Here is a 16,467-nt window from a genome sequence, read left to right on the forward strand (position 1 = left end):
TGAAGAAAGTGATTGTCACAGGAAGTAAAAGTAGGACACCCAAATACACAGTAAACCGATTCCACGAACTGCCTTGATTTGCAAGTTACCCCGCACAACATGGAAGAGAAAGGATAAAAAGGAATCTCTCTGCAGGGTTTGTGGCGCAAACAGTATTTCGCTAGGAGCAAAAAGTGAGGAATGACATTATCACTACATGATTAGCTTGATTGAGCTTGCCAATGAAAAACTTGGTTAGCCTAAAATAAATTTACATATGCGCTTGCAAAAAACATCGAATTTCTTTCAACGAAGTTTCATTTTTACAAATGCCATATTCTGTGCCCAAATCTATTGATCGGCTGCGTTGAGATGAAATCTGAACGGCACCTGCCATCATTATGTTTGACTGTCATAGAACTTTTCATTGGCCAAGGATTTCTTTATTCTCAAATCCATCTTGGACGAAATATGGACCAAGATTCGCACACATCTATTCAACCGCACCCTTTCCACCTAATTTAGTCAGAAACAATATAACAAGATAAAATAATTTTCTCATCCCGGATTTCCAGACCAGCGCTTTTTCTATTTGACCACAATCATATGAATTTTAAAATGAAACAGGAATGATCCAGCAATCAAAGTCGACTTCAATATGGAAACCAAAGATATTGATATAAATCTCCAAATAGAAAGAATCGGCTTCGGAAAGTTCCAAATTATTGCTTTAGCTATCGTGTGGCTGAGGTACTTTTCATATTCATCTACAGCCAGTCTTCTCATCATATTGGAACCCTATCTTCGTTGCTATTGGAAATTGAGTTACATGACTGCAGCATGGCTTGTCTTGCCTGAGGCTATCACTAAAATAGTTGGATCGATCTTACTTGGCAAATTGTCAGATAGGTATGGAAGGCGCAAGACGATGATACTTGCTTTCGTTTTCAATTCATATTTGACGCTACTTTTTTCGCTATCCACCAGCACAGCTATGTTGTCAATAATCCGAGGGGTTATTGGTCTCGTCTCGTCAAGCACCATGATAGCATTTACTTATGCAATGGAAATTCTGCCGATATCCAAACGAAAATACATATCCTTTTTCGAGGCAGGGTTCTTTGCAGGATGTGGCTATGGCATTTTAGTTGCTATGGCTTCGCTGAAGTATCTATCATGGCGATGGTTCGACGCTTTTGCAGAGACCATTCCGATAACGTTAGCGGCACTTGCAGTGCTATTTCTGCCGGAATCTCCACGATATTTGATGGCCGTTGGCAAAACGGAAGAGGCAAAAGAGACTCTCCAAAGGATTGCCAAAAGGAACGGAGCACTGGATAGATTTTCGGCATTTCCTTCGTATGAATCTACTAATGCTGTGACAATAAAACATTTCAAAACAAACGTTGATGTGCGACAGCAGCAATCAAAATACGAAATGGCAAAAAGGATTGTTGTAGTAGCTTTTCTTCAATTTTATGGCGATATTGTCTCTGCAACAGTGCGTTTTGGCTCAATGCAGTTTGGGGAGAATTCTGATGTTTCGGATTGCGGAAAATGTTCCGAAAATTTGACATACAAATATCGATGGGCGGTAGAAACCGCTGCATTTTTCTCTGTTTTCACTTCTTACTCGCTATTAGGCAAAGTTAGCAGAGGGCTTACAATGAAAATCTTGGTAGTTTTTCTAGGTGCTTGTCTTATACCATTTTATTGGCCTTTACGTGGATGGCCTTTGCTCGTTGCAATCGCTGTCACTGAATTTGGGGCTTCAACGCTGAATAATATTATATTAGTGTATAGAGCCGAACTACTTCCAACGTCGATAAGAACGAGCGGGTGCGGTATTTCGGATGCTTTTGGTCAGTTCGGTATTTTGTGTGGCCAGTTTATTGCTCTTTATCTTCATCACATTAGTATAAGTCTTTCTTTTGGCATTTTACATTGTTTCACCGCAGTAGGTATTCTTATTGTATTTTATGGTATCATAGAGACAAAGCATCAGCTATTAAACTGAAATAGATTGTAACCATTAGTCAAGCATACAAACTTTGTACTGATCCATACATGTCCTACTTTTGCATTCCTAACTCGAATGATGGCGTATTCCTTAGTTGGCTCCTTTATTGCAGATATCCCTTTCTACATTTTGGAAAACTTTGTGCAAATGTTACTCTTTTAAAACCGCTTAAAAAGTTGGTTTTACCAAAGTGAGTTCGTAGGTTGTTCACAGAAACGTACACGATAAATACGGCAAAAACTGTTCTCCAATTCTCTAATGTTTTACACTTCATCTAGTTCATCAGTTCACGGCAAACGACTTAAAATATCTCAATAGGCTAAAGACGACAATGTAACGGCAAACACAATCCTGCAAGCTAGCCACTAGACACACTGAGTTCGACAATCTTACGGCAAAACTAATTCTAACTATAAAACCTAGGGATGGATCCAGGATTTTTGGTGACTATAGCTCAAATCTTTTGGGATTGGGAACAAGCCCTTCTGTTGATGGGACACGCCCACTATATGGGCAAATGCCGTAACCATGTGTGTTTATTGTCACTTGGCATTTATAAGTATTCCTTCGAACTTCCTTTTTCTATTTCCAGGGACGCCGGAGAAGGGGGGTGGGCTTCAACTGTTGTCGAAAGTTAGCCAATATTCAAGAAACCTACAGAAGATCGAAATAAATTTACAGTTACCTTGGAATTTGTAGAAGCTGAGAATTATCTTTCAAATGCCCTTTTACTCAAGCCTGCCCCCCCCCTTTTGCCACTTGGTCGTTTCGCCGTCCCTGTATATTTTCTAGTAGGTCCTTGCCTTTGAAGATCCATTACAGGGGACACAGGTTGAGAAAACGAGCTATAGTCCAGTGTTGCTTTACAGCGGACAGAGAGCGGTGAAGTACCGTGGATACTCATATTCTATTGGCTAAAAGGCCATTCTCAAACCAAACTATAGCTTCGCTTTAGCTCACGCCAAAAATTTTAGCACGGGTTTCATTGTCGTTGGTGCCTTTTCCAGAGCAAATCCCCAGATAGCCTGCGCGCAGCCTCAAAACACTTCTATCCCGAAGAGATAGAAGTGTTTGAGGCTGCGCGCAGGCTAATCCCCAGACCGACTATAGCTCGGAATATCCACTCAATTCTGGTTGGTTACTGTCAACAAAGGACGGAACTTCTGATTCGTCTTAGTTTATATATTAAGCCAAATATCCATACCACTCCGGAAAATGATGCGCGGATCGGATCAGATTTTTTGTTGCGCAAGCGCTTTGGATGCAAAAATGGTCACACGACTGACCCGGGACGAATCGAACAAAAAGTTGAAATCATTTCTCAGTTTAACTACTGGGCGACTGGTCGCGTTCGCCGATTCGCTGACTTGTTTATTCGATTTCGAAGTCGCGCGACCAGAGCGAATCAAGTGGAAACCGGCCTTTAGACCATTCTGCGCTCAGTTTTATATCTTATCTGTAGCATTGTTTAAAATATTTCGGAAGCATTGTGATGATATGGGGGCCAGTTTAGTTGAAAAGTACATTGAATAAATAAAATGAAAGTTAACTTCATTGATGCATCTTGAATTAAATTGGCTGTACTTCAATTGCTATTAAATGGTAGAAAATTAATAATGGAAGTTTTCCAATCAACTGTCGTAGGTGCTTAGAATTAGTTATTTGATTCGGATACAATTAATTATCGTGTAAGCTAAGAATTAATTATAAGATATAAAAATAATTAATCATTATACAAGCTAAGAATTAATTATTGGACTAACGCAGAATTATCTGACATGGTTTAAAAATGATCTCATAGAGGAAACGCTCAATAAAAATTATCTTGTGAAAATTAACTCGCGTTAACACACGTTATCTCATGAGCTTTGAAACCAAAATTTGTAATATCAAACTCATGAGTTAACTTCAGATACCATCTTATCAAAAGAAGCCGATGTGCGTTTCAGAGACAGTTTTCTTTACTCAAAGAAAAATCAGTTGTGAAATTAGAGAAACATGTTCTCATTTCGAAGTTCCTGTTCCAAGTTGTTGTATCCACCAAACGCATATCTTTTTGGTAGATTTTCCGCTGCAAAAGTCTTGGTGCAGATCGCGAACGGCACTCTTAGCAAAAAATATTTTCCTTCTACGTATTCTCAAAAGCAGAAGTAAAATAAGCCGTTCTTGTAAGACGCCCCCCCCCCGATCCCCCATAGCTGCAAGACTTAAATAAAGCGTGATTTCTGGTATTTCCATTATATCTCAAGTCACAGCATCTAGCGGAATTACTGAAATCTCCGTATGAATGTCAGAAAGCTCTAATCAGAACAGTGCATGGAGACTTGGAAGAAATATTCATAGGAACAGGAGTCAGACATGGATGTATTCTGTCGCCTTTCCTCTTTTATGTATAGTCTGAACAGACCAGAACAAGTATATTCATTAAACAGTATTGTCGTGGAGAATAAGAGCAACCTATTGCTGACTCTAAAGAAGATACAGACTTTAAACCGCAGTAATGCTGGTCTGAAGGTTTACTGGGCAAAAACGAAATTGTAGGCATTTGACAAAGAACTGAACATAATCTGAATTGAAAGACCTACCATTGAATCTGTGAATGAAATCACTGGTGACAAGTAAATAGACTTTACAAGTGGGACATCACAAAAAAACTTTTTTTGAATTTTGACCACATAACATGAAAGAATGCCATAAAATACTCCCATATATGCAGAATCAGTTAAACTTGTCAAAATCGGATGAGCTATGGCCAATAGAAGATCTGAAATTTGCTAACGGATTACTGTTACTTTGGCTCAGTTCATAGAGTTATAAACTGAGATCAAATTACAGAGGTTTGATGGGACCAGAGCTTGTGCTCATCTGATCATATCTCAGCCATCTCGTAATACCTTTAATTGATTTTGCAGATTTAGAGGTATTTCATGATGCTCTTTCAGGTTGTGGGAAAAAATTTCAAAAATTATAAAAATAGATTTTTGTATATTAAATATTAAAAATATTAAATGTTTACAATCATTCTACATTTGCGGGTCGGAATGTGTCCATACTGTGTCATGACTTTGTTTCGATCACCTGCGTAGGCCCACAAAGCTACGGCTTCCTGTTCCAGCTCTTCCCTCGCGTAGAACTAATCGAAATTGACACTTCAGTTGTTCTCCAGAAACGATGAACAACTAAAGGCTTCAGAATTGATATCTGAAATGCTCAAACTAAAAGCCGGTGGAACAGAACTGAGAGTACCATCACTTGCAGTGTTCAATTTGCGAGTCGCCGTCGTTCGATTCGGTTTGAAGCGAGACTAACGAAATACACTGTGACGTCAAAATTGCGTCACAGTGTCACCAAACCGAAAACTTTTTGTCGGTTAATTCAATTCAATTATCGAAATGCAAGAGCTTATATCTCACAAACTGTAAAAAATATCGAAAAACAAATAACGAATTCGTGATCAGCCGGTTCAACTCCTTTAGATTAGCCAATAAAATGCAAGTGCAAAATTTGGCTGGAGAGGCCTTTTAAATTAATCCTTGGGAAGCATTGGTGCTACAATTTCTAAGAAAAAAGTAGAAGGGATGTAGTTGATTATGGCAATAGTTATTAAAGTAGTTGCTCAACAACCTTTGGGTATATGGAAGGCCTGTGAGCAGTTGCGTACTGGCAAGGGATGCTAGGATGCGATCGCAACCCGGCCCTTAACTTCCGCTTGCATTCATGGACCCTTAATTCTATTTCAATGTTGATTTATCGTACCATATTGGCCCCTTTAATTTGAGCAGCAACATACTGGGGGAAGTGTTGCCTGCTCACCCTCGATTTGTATTTTGTCAACGAGTATGATTTGCTTTTAGTGGAATCGCTTGTTGCAGGTTCTCTAAAATTCTGTCTTTTTGTAAATCTCTTTACCATATGCTTTTATGTACATATTTCTGTTGCATAAATATGAAAAATAATTCAGCTTTTAATGTGTATTTGAATCGTGTTTTTATCATTTGAATTGACACAACTTGCAAATAGTAGAATTGCCGCTGCGGAGGAAGACAGGTTGTTTAAGTTTCTCAGATTTCATTTCGCACGGTTATAAAATGAGCCTGGCTGCCAGATTTGTTTGCAGGGGAATTTTAGAGGCTGCCTGGCTTTTCATGGAATCTCTTATTGCTTCATGGTTTTATATTAAAATATAAATTGTTAATGATTCGTCGCTTCCTAACTAAAATCCTATACAAACAGAACTGACGTAACTGGTATGAGAGGGAAGTGGTTCTATTGTCAGGGAAAATGCCGCAGCAAAGTATATTAATGTCTGAAGTTAAAGGATAGTGGGTAGCAAATATTGTACAGTTGGTCTACCTGCTGCAACTACCAAGATGGTTAGTTCAAACTCAACTCTGTTTCATGGCTCACTGATCACGATTTCTACGTTCACGTTTCTGATCAACGCAGTAACCATTGCGATGTTCTTACGTTTCCGCAAGCAGTTACTACAGAAGAATCCTCACTATCGCGTTCTGTGCTCCTTATGTTTTGCTGACGCGTTAGTGGGGTGTTTTGGTGTGTCCCTTGGTGCTCATCTTGTGACAAAAAGCTCCAGAGCTGTTTACAAACTAGCTGGAAATATCCCCCTCTTCTGCTGTATGTTTGCATCAATTGGATCTTTGTCGCTTCTCACAGCCAACCGCTTGCTTGCTTTAAAGCGACCGCATTCATATGGCTCCGCTAGCTACTTGAGAAGAAGCAGTAAGTTTATAGCTGCAATATGGATATGCCCTTTTTTTGTATACATCCAACAAGTGGTAATTTTCCTCAGCACCAGATCCAAAACGGAGCTGAGAACAAGAGGCATCATTTCTCTGGTGTTCTTTGCCGCTGCTGCAGCATGCTTGATAGTAGCGAATCTCGTTCTCTGTTTAGGGATTAGAAACCGCATCAACAAAGCACGCCTCGAAGACAGCAGAAGAGAAAACAAGATCACCCAAAAACCTGAGCCAGGGAAACCATGCAGCGAAGAAAATGGTGCTGAAGTATCGAGTCACCTGAGCTTGGATGAAAGTAGCCACGATAATGTTGAATGTTCAGCTGTAGAGTGTAAGGGACACAGGCAGCGAAAAGGTGGTTCAAAAGGTGAGGTACAAAATAGCCACAAGCTAAGGCAAAGGAGACAAGGTATCCAAGTATCAATAGTCTGCGTGACTATAGTGGCTTCATTTTTGATTCTATGGACCCCTTTGATTGTATACAGAATGCTGTATACATCAAATTTTGGTTTAAGCAATAAATTACTTCGAAGATTATTTCTTTGCTTGGCAATTAGCAACAGTTTTCTCAATCCTTTGATATACCTGTGGAAAGACACCAGGTTACGAAAATATTTCAAGAAGATGACTTGCATACATTAGTGCAACAAAGTGGCGGAAGTTAAGGTCAGACCCGATAGGATGTCTGGAGTGCAAAAGCCCGAATTGGAGTCCCTTCCACCTCTAGCCCACATAAATTCTGCCGCTGGATGACAATAAAATTGCATTAGCTGGATTTCATTTTGTAAAGGTTTTTTTTACCTCAACGCTGGTGATTGCAGTTAATCTAACGAATCTCTCTTATATATGCCCAAATCGATACGAAATATAAAGATAGCTTAGCAGAAGGCGAAAGAGAAGAGACATTAGATGTTGTAATTTAGACTCTCACACGGGTCGAACTTCTTTCGAGAAATGTTGTAGTCTTTAACAGGGCCCACGCCACGAAATTTAAGGTGGGGGAGGGGGGGTCAAGGTTTCTTCCCCTTTTACTGCAGCTTTAAAACTACTTACTTCGCAAAAAAGTGGGGGTCCATGGCCACTCTGGTGGGTTGAAATGTTTATATCGTTGACAGAATTTAGATAAAATAATATACTTGATAAAATTGCCAGCAATTCGAAATGCCAAAATGCGAAATGAAATGTTGCTTGTAACAAAAGTTTATGCAGGAAGCTTAAATTACATTGGACCCGAATTTTCCGGTAGACGAGATTTATCATAAAAACCTTGAGTTAAAAGTTGTACCAAAAGAGGTTGATAAAATGGTTGCATAGACATCGACCTAATTTGAAGTTAAATTGCTTTATGTTTTGTTAATTCTTCGTGTATACAAGTTTATAACCATTTGACCATCAAACCAACGATATTATGATCCAATTTTTAATTACTTTTTCTGTCCGTAGAATGATATCACAATTTGTCTTACCAGGCCTGGATTCTTCTCCTTTGATACTCTGTCCTTCAAAATGACGTGATTGAATTTTGGAAACTCAAGATAAAGATATGTGCTTAGTAAACAAGAATTAAATGGAGTTCAGTAATTCCAAACTGACTTTTCTCATCCACTTTGCAGATCCTTTCTTTGTTCATTTTCGATCAGTTTTATTATGTCAAGAAATTCAAAACTCTCCAAACAAGAGAAGGGTTGTGAATTCCTTGCAGTTTTTTTGGAGGGGTGGGAGGCATTGAAGATATAGTTTTCATAGAGAGCAAAATTCCAAAATTTCTGACCAATTGGATGCTTTTAGAGTTTAAAACCAATGCACCCATCCTCCAAAAACTATAAATTTGCAATAACAGCCTTTGTCTACCTGGCTTCACAATAAAAGCCTCCCCCCTCCTCCAACGAGGCTATTAGTGATACATATCTAAAGGATTCCAGCGGACATTGATAAGATTTTACGTCTTTATACCGTAATACTTTTCTCAAGAAAGTTTGCTTGCAACTTTAGATGGTTTTGAGGAAACTTTGGACACGATTAGTTGCGATCACAAGAAAAGTTTTCTTGGACACAATTTTTAAAGGTGTATTTTGCAAAGTCCATCTATTTAACAATACTCAATTGCTTCTTGATGTTAGATACACAAACTTAAAAATTTAGAACATATAAAGTAGAGTCTAACTTCAACCTGACCCACAATGCTTCATAGCTCATTCTGCTTTTTCTGTGTCCGTCATATTTTCATTTATTTCTTTGGGATTATTCGTCTAAATTTTACTTTTTGTCTAGATTTCTTACTTTGCCTTCGCTGAATGATGCGAATTTTGGTTGAGTTTTTTACATTTTTGAGTTCCGATTGCTGCCCGCTATATCTCTTTCACAGAGGCTTAGAGTTGAGTTGAGGTCTTTGCTACCTAAAGCCTGATTTACACGAGATTTAAAAGTTCAGTGTGGTATTCCCCAGGGTTCGTACCTTTGGCTTCTCCTTTTCATTCTATACGTAAATGATTTTGAGCGATGCTTAGAGAAAAGCTCAACAAATACGTATGCAGACGACACTAGCATAACATGCTCTGCAGAAGACATCTGTTGGATCTGTGCAATGACTTGAAACTGAGGGTAAGAACATTGCAGAATGGATGCGGCAAAATAAGCTTAGGCTGAACACCAATAAAACTGAATATATGGTCATTGGTCATAAAAGACGAATTAACCATATCCAGGGGGAGATAAAAGTAAAAATGAATAGAGAAAATATCCGACGGGCCCATGAAGTAAAATATCTAGGAGTCACTATCGATGAAAACCTATCTTGGAACAAGCAGTACAAGAAGCTTAAGTGTTAACTCAAAAGTTGTCTTTCTTCGTTGAGAAGACTTAAAAACATACTCCCACAGTCGAAATTGGACCAAGTTTACAGCGCACATTTCGAGAGCCATCTAAGATACGGTGACGCTACAAAGCTTGAACATCTTCAGCGTTTTAAGACAGGGCTCAAACATCAATTGAAAGTGCGAAATTTGAGGACGTGTGGATTTGTAAATGGCTTTCAGTTTCGAATCTATTTAAATATGACAGGGCCATAATGACGTACAATTGATGAATTGTCTTTGCCCTGACAGCCTTAAAGGTAAATTTATCACTAGATCAGAGATATCCAGGTATTCGACAAGGAATCAGCTTGATATTGACATCCCAAGGCAAAATTTGGAATTCTCAAAGGGAAGTTTATTTTGCTGTGGGCCAAAACGTGGAATGAGATTCCAAGAAGCATCAGAATGAGCCCCACAATTTCCATGTTTAAAAGAAACTTGAAGGGATTCCTACAAAGTTAATAAATTCCCAAAACAAAACACGATCCCTAGGTAGAACAGCAACATCTTTATTTTATATATATTAAAAAAGTAATTGTAATAGTTTATTTATATTTGTATTATAGCTGATAGGGAATTCGTGTATAAAGATTTTTAAAATGAAATGAAATGAGACGAATTTTTTTATGCGAAGCGAATTTTTCGCCGGGAATGCGCGAATAAAATGCGCAGAAGTAGAGATTAGAAAATTCACAGCGAATTCGCAGCGAAAAATTCACTGCGACAATATAGAAACAATTCCTACTTTTTTGCTAAGAAATTTTTCGCCTTGTAAAATAAACCAATCAGAACAGCATTTGAAGACACCTGCCTTCTGTTTTGGTTTCAGATGGCCGACGTCTTTCCGCATTCTTTTTATCAAACACTCTCGCATGGATTTGTAAAAATTTTCTAAAATAGGTTGGTAATTATTCATTTCCTGTTCCTTGTACACAATCCATGTAAGTGGATTCATATCAGATTTTTATTCAAACATTTGAATTTCAAGTGACGAAAACTGGCTTGAAAGTTTCATCGTTCTACCAATATGTCAGAAATAAAAAAATAGGCAATAATTTCTTCAATTTGCTGAATTGTTGGCTGCCTATTGGCCTGCTCGACAGCAACAGTTTTAGGCAGATGCACTAACAGGATCTCGCATGCTTGTGCAAGCTTCGATAGCGACCTTTGAAAGTATTTGGAGAAGTTATCCTGGTCTTCAGTGGCGAAGCCAAAGGTCCTGCTGCTGAGCAGGACCAAGAATTTCCACAGATAAGATTTACTGTAAACAATAAAAAAAAGGAAGCTTCAAATTCTATTTAATACTGGCATACCGTGCTAATCTCAAGGTCCTGTTAATTACGGCAACCCTGTATTTTGGTCCTGCTCATAAGTCATAACTACGATACCCGATGTTTGGTCCTGCTTCACAATGGGCTTTTGTAAATTTAGTCCTGCTTCACAATAGTCTAGAACAAAGAGCAGTCCTGATCAATCTCGGGAGCAGGACCTCGTCGAAATGATCATCATAACATTTCGTAAGCAGTAGTGATTTGATTGGTCGAGGGTTCACCTACGAAGGTCAAAGAGCATTGTTTTTGAAAACCCTTTGTCCTGCTATTTCTGAGGGCAGGTCTGCAATAATTGCCCTGTGGTTGTGAATGTGGATTTCCTGCTTGCTTGGGCGATACCAATGATATTATTATTGACAACAAAACTTGCCTCAGATGAGCTGCATAAATTTTATTTGTAACAAGATAGAGTCCGAAGTTCGCAAGAAAGAAAAGGTAAACAACAGGAATTGGCTGTATGAGGCACTCTGATTTTGGCCTACGTACGATCGTATGAGGCACGGTATAACATAGTGGCCTAAATAAGTAAGATTTTCTTAGACCTGGACAAGAACGATGGAAGCATAATTGAATTAACTGTTATGTGATTGGAATTTTGGAGTTAGAGAATAAACCAGTTTCAGCGGAATTTGACTGGTGTTGTGTGACTGATTGCTATGTTGAAAACCGACGCTGAACTGTTAGTATTGAACTTTATTTTTCTACCCGAATTGTTTACTCGACTAATGGTTTGGTTAATGAATTGTATTATCAGCTGCAGAATAAATGTTCTGCAGAATATGTGAACTTGCCTCTACAGACTTTAAACTTGTTTACAAAAATTATTGCAATAAAGTATCTAGATTTGTATGGTTTATAAGACCAAAATCTGGAATAGTCTAATTAGACAATTTCAACTACCACAAATATATGATATGCAACTTCAAATGTCACCTCTACTCCCTTTTATTGTTAAATTTAGTTATCACCATTTTGAACTTTTACTACAACCCTAAAGCACGCCTTTAAGTATGGGTTATTTTTTTCAAAAGATAGACATCAGTTTAAAATTTGCCTTTACTGAATTTAAGTAAAAAATCATCTGCAAAAAAAAATTTTCTCATGGGCGTTTCCTACTGAATATGTCCAATATTTTCCGAGTTCTTCGAAACATTCTTTCCCAAATATTGATTTTAACAATTACTTTTGCAGTTTATCAGGTTTTTAATACTAAGCATGTTTCATTATCTTCTAAACTGAAGAAAACGATGAATTTAGATGCATTTTCAAGCGGTCTCACGCAAGACGTCTCAATTTCCCCCACTTAGTGGGGGCCTATTATCATCATCATCAGGTATCATCTTCTATCAGAAGGTTGGCTACCATGACCCTCCAACTATCCCTATCCTCAGAATATCGTTTAGCTCTCCCAATGCTCTCACACCCGCTCCATTCCTTGACATCGTCTCCCCATGTTCTTCTTTGTCTTCCCCCTGTCTCTTTTTCCGTCAATCATACCTTCCAGAACAAGCCTTGCCAAGAACCCGGATGATCCCCTCATAATGGGGGCCTATTATAGGGGTCCAAAAGCCGCCAAACTGTGCACAAATCAGCCAAAAGCCGCAATCCGCAATGAAAAAAGCGCAAAGACGCAGCTGCGTTGCAAAACGGCCAGAGACACAAAAAGCCAATTACTCGCTAATAAGAAAAAAGGATACATTGCTAGAAGTTGCTGTTTCTCAAGTTTCTCGCTTTGTTTCACAACAAGCTATTGTGTCAATCTTCGTATTTGTCAGTGCCCAAGTATTTTTCACATACCGTGAAACATTTGAAGACGCTCAACATAGTAATGCATGGATCAAAGTTCGAAAAACAAAACTACAACTTACAATTTAGCTCTACTGAATAAATCGACCATTGAACCTAACTGCACGACCAAACGGTGACTTTGAGCCAACAAGGAACATAGCCTCTCTCGCTACTCGACCCGTCATTGTATCACTATCCTCTTCTTCACTCGAACAAAACCTGGCTTCACTTTCTGGTGAATCACTGTCATAGTCTGGGCGTTGCGATTTGACTGCCTGATTTTCTTTGGATACCACATGTTCTTCTGACAGTTCAACTCATGTGATAGTTGTGAATTTAACTGATATTACTCAATTTAATGGGAACTGCAATCCGTAAAAAGTAAAACGTTTGTCTGTTACTGAGTTGAAATTCCATACTTTGACTTGACTGAATATCATATCAAGAAAACAGTGCCATGTAGAGGAACAGTGTTTACTTTTTGTCTTCTTCATCTGAGCGCTCCACATCGCTATCGACATCCTTTTCCAACCTCGCAATAGTTGAAGAGTCAGAGCCACTTGCATGTATTTTTCTTGGTTTTTGGTTGTTTGCAAAGGATTCGATGATAGTCATCGAGGCTGACTTGACACAACTATCAAAGTGGCCTATAAACGAAGGGAACATGTTAAAGACTTGACTCGAGCATAAAGACATCATTGCACATGTATGTGCTTAAGAAGAAGTATGATTTAGAAAATTTGACAACCATAGTTTCCACAATTCAATTCTCTTACGATATCTTAACATTGCTTTAGTTCAAAGCATCTCAATTCGCTTGAATTGAATTGGAATTAAACTTTGACTGTTCTGTTCTGATTACCAAAAACAGTTTATGAATTCATAGTAAAAAAAGAAACATTTGCCGTTTTGTGAAGGTTTAGGCTATTGAATACAATGTTTGATGAATAAAATGTATCACTTTTTCCTTATACTTCATCATCTTCTTCATGCTTGGTTTTAAAAAGGTGATCGCAAATAAGAGGGGGGCTTTGGCATCTCACGGGTTTTGGGTTTATGTGTTTATTTCCAGACTTTGGACAAGGTTCCCGGTTTTATGCATTTCGTCTGTTGGCGTGTTCTGGTACCCCCCCCCTCCCCTCCTCCGAAGGCCCCCTCAAAATAACATAAAATTGGACTATCAGAAGGAAAAAACTTTAGACTCAAAGCAATAATTTAAGAAACATTTGAATTTATAAGAGAACCCATAACTCGAAATTTTCAGGAAATTCCAACAATATGATTGGATGGTTGTCATAAGATTTAGACAGAAAGAATAAAAATACATAAGTACCAAAAAATCTGGTTTCAAAAAGTTCGGTGGAATAATTTTCGTACGCTCGTTGGATAATTGGATAAACATTTCGGTCGCAATTTGGAAATTTTGGAGGAGCGAGAAAATTTCGGCGAGTTTAGAAATGAAACACTTTTTGTAAATCTATCAATAACATAAAATAAAATTAAATACATAAAATTTAATTAACTGTAAACATAAAATTTTCTGGAGCGCGATCATAAAAGTTTCAAATAACGAATATTTTTTCCTGCTTCACCGAACATAAATCTTAATGTATACCTCCCGCGTCTAGGTACAACATTAGAACGGAAGAGAAACTCTTGACAGAATTGCCATGGGCATTTGAAAACAAGAGAAACATTGACAAGTCTAGCTACCACTACCAGAGTGACCCGGGCCGGTCAGCAGTTGCTAAAGCCCTCCCCAACAGGATTTGTTAGAAAATTTCCAATTGTGCACAATTAAAAACAAGACTGTTGGGATTTTCCAATTTCCTGCCATGCCTAACACTTTATTTTATGGATTTAAGCGCTTATCTTAATCGGGTTATTTCCAGACTTTTTTAATCGGGTTATTGTGTTTATTTCCAGACTTTAGACAAGGTTAATCACGTATGAGTTACTGTTTTGGTATTTTGTTTTTGTTGTTGTAGTTGGTATTGACGCATATGCCTCACTTTGGTAATGAGGCGCATTAGCTGACTCATATACATTTATAGTTGTTTTATCATTGGTTAACGTATATAATGTTTTAGTATCTCATTGGTTCTTTTTTGTTTGATGTACCGAAAACGTAGTTAGTTGACCTTATTTAGAAAGCACATGGTATGATGTAAAAGGAATGTGATGCCAGACTGTAGGCAGATTGAGTAGAAACGAGCTTGTAACAAAGATGTAACAAGATGTAGAGATGTAACAAAATGAATGAAATTAAGAGCAGCTAACGGAAATCAGAGGTTTTTCTTCGTCGACTTCTACGAATGTCAATGAGCCAGAAGATAAGAAATTTAGAAGCTTTCTTAACAAAGACTCCCGACATTAAAATTAAAATAAAACTCTAGCAATGAGAGTAATGGCCTAGAAACAATCAAGAAAAAATGAGTTTTAAACTTATTCAAAGCGTGTAGTAGTCAACTGGAGTAGTCAATGTCGATGTCGATTTTTTATTCCTATAAGAAAAATTTTCTGAGTACATCGAAGAGAAAATAAAAACCCATAAAAGGAATGGTGGACTAGCAGAACTGGCAGAAAAAGGCAAGAAAATCACTCACCATATCAGCTCTTTTAAAGATTTAAGCTAATTTCACCGCTATCTTCGCTTCTTGGGCATTAAATTCGAAATTATTCTTTCCTTGAAAAATCTTTACCGCCTTTCCCGGCTTTGTAAAAAAGCGCAACGCAAGAAATCAATTTTTTAGATTTCCTCTCTCTCTTTTGTCCCAACTGACAGAAGCTTGTCCATTTTTACGTTACTCCTAGAGCTCTTTTCAACACCCTTCAGTATGAAGGGTCTGGCCGCAGGCCGTTATTGCAGCTAGAAGCCGCAACCGCATCATAGAAGCCGTAAACCGTCGCGAATTTACACCGAAAGACGCAAGACGCATCTTTTGCTGAAGCCGCAATCTGTAAAAAAAATCATAACAAAATCCGGAGGCCGCGCGTTAAAATAGGGTCCAGGCCGCGAAACCGCAAACCTATAATAGACCCCCCTTAGTGTCTTACTTCTTGCGATGTGTTGAAACACTTTGGTCTTACCACTCTCATTTCGTTTTACAATGTTTGCTACTTCTGTTTATCATTTCATTTTTGTATTTACGACATACTAAAAGCTTTTTCGTCTGACACTCCTCTGAGCATAAAACGTCAGAATAGGTTCCGAAAGAACACGATGGAAAATATATACCCAGTTGTGGATTGAAATAGGCCAATCAGAAAAACGCAAGCACAAGACCGGTATAGTTGACCAATCAGTGCCGCGAGTCTAAAGAAAAATTACCAATGGAGTCCAAGAGAGAAAACGAACTCCTTCTGTCTACACAATAGCGGCTTTTTCGTTTTTATGTAGATAGACTCCAAAACTACTAGATGGAAGGACGACCGGGCTCTGCCAATTATCCGAAACATGTCGTCATTATAGAGTTTTGCACAATCTGGTTTGTCTAAAAGATGTTAACCGATGACAGAATCACTTGTTTTAACAGTGTTTCTAGACCTACAGGATCGAGGAGGCTGTTCTCTTTGAGGGGCAGTTTTGTTTCTTATGTTGAAAGAAACATGTTGTTTTATCCTATCCCCCAATCTTTGGGTTGTGCGTCCTACGTAGCCAAATCACACTGGCACGTAAATTCATAAATGACGGAACTTTTTTGGTTGGTAGGAACGCAATCCTTTTGAATGGATGT

The 16,467-nt window shown here is 38.3% G+C and overlaps 1 protein-coding gene across 2 annotated transcripts; it reads left to right on the plus strand.

Moving 5' to 3' along the window:
• The first annotated feature begins 236 nt into the window (after nucleotides 1-236).
• Nucleotides 237-12,376, plus strand: LOC148959552 (uncharacterized). Of its 2 annotated transcripts, none has more exons than XM_089110171.1 (2): nucleotides 237-6,739; nucleotides 6,914-12,376. In XM_089110171.1, the coding sequence occupies exons 1-2, from the start codon at nucleotides 6,370-6,372 to the stop codon at nucleotides 7,396-7,398; spliced, it is 855 nt and encodes a 284-aa protein (XP_088966297.1). In that variant the 5' UTR covers nucleotides 237-6,369; the 3' UTR covers nucleotides 7,399-12,376. The 2 variants fall into 2 exon arrangements, 1 of the variants encoding a protein (XP_088966297.1); XR_016144052.1 differs by having other exon boundaries at nucleotides 250-6,739.
• Nucleotides 12,377-16,467: the final 4,091 nt, after the last annotated feature.

The sequence above is a fragment of the Rhopilema esculentum genome, chromosome 9, assembly GCF_057945365.1.
Source record: "Rhopilema esculentum isolate cy_ngs chromosome 9, ASM5794536v1, whole genome shotgun sequence".
Classification (NCBI taxonomy): Eukaryota; Metazoa; Cnidaria; class Scyphozoa; order Rhizostomeae; family Rhizostomatidae; genus Rhopilema; species Rhopilema esculentum.

Bases quoted from the DNA above. Each gene is read 5' to 3' on its own strand.
- LOC148959552 (XM_089110171.1), top strand. From the start codon at position 6,370: ATGGTTAGTTCAAACTCAACTCTGTTTCATGGCTCACTGATCACGATT. The intron at 6,740-6,913 runs GTAAGTTTATAG...TTCTCTGTTTAG, and splicing joins TAGCTACTTGAGAAGAAGCA to GGATTAGAAACCGCATCAAC.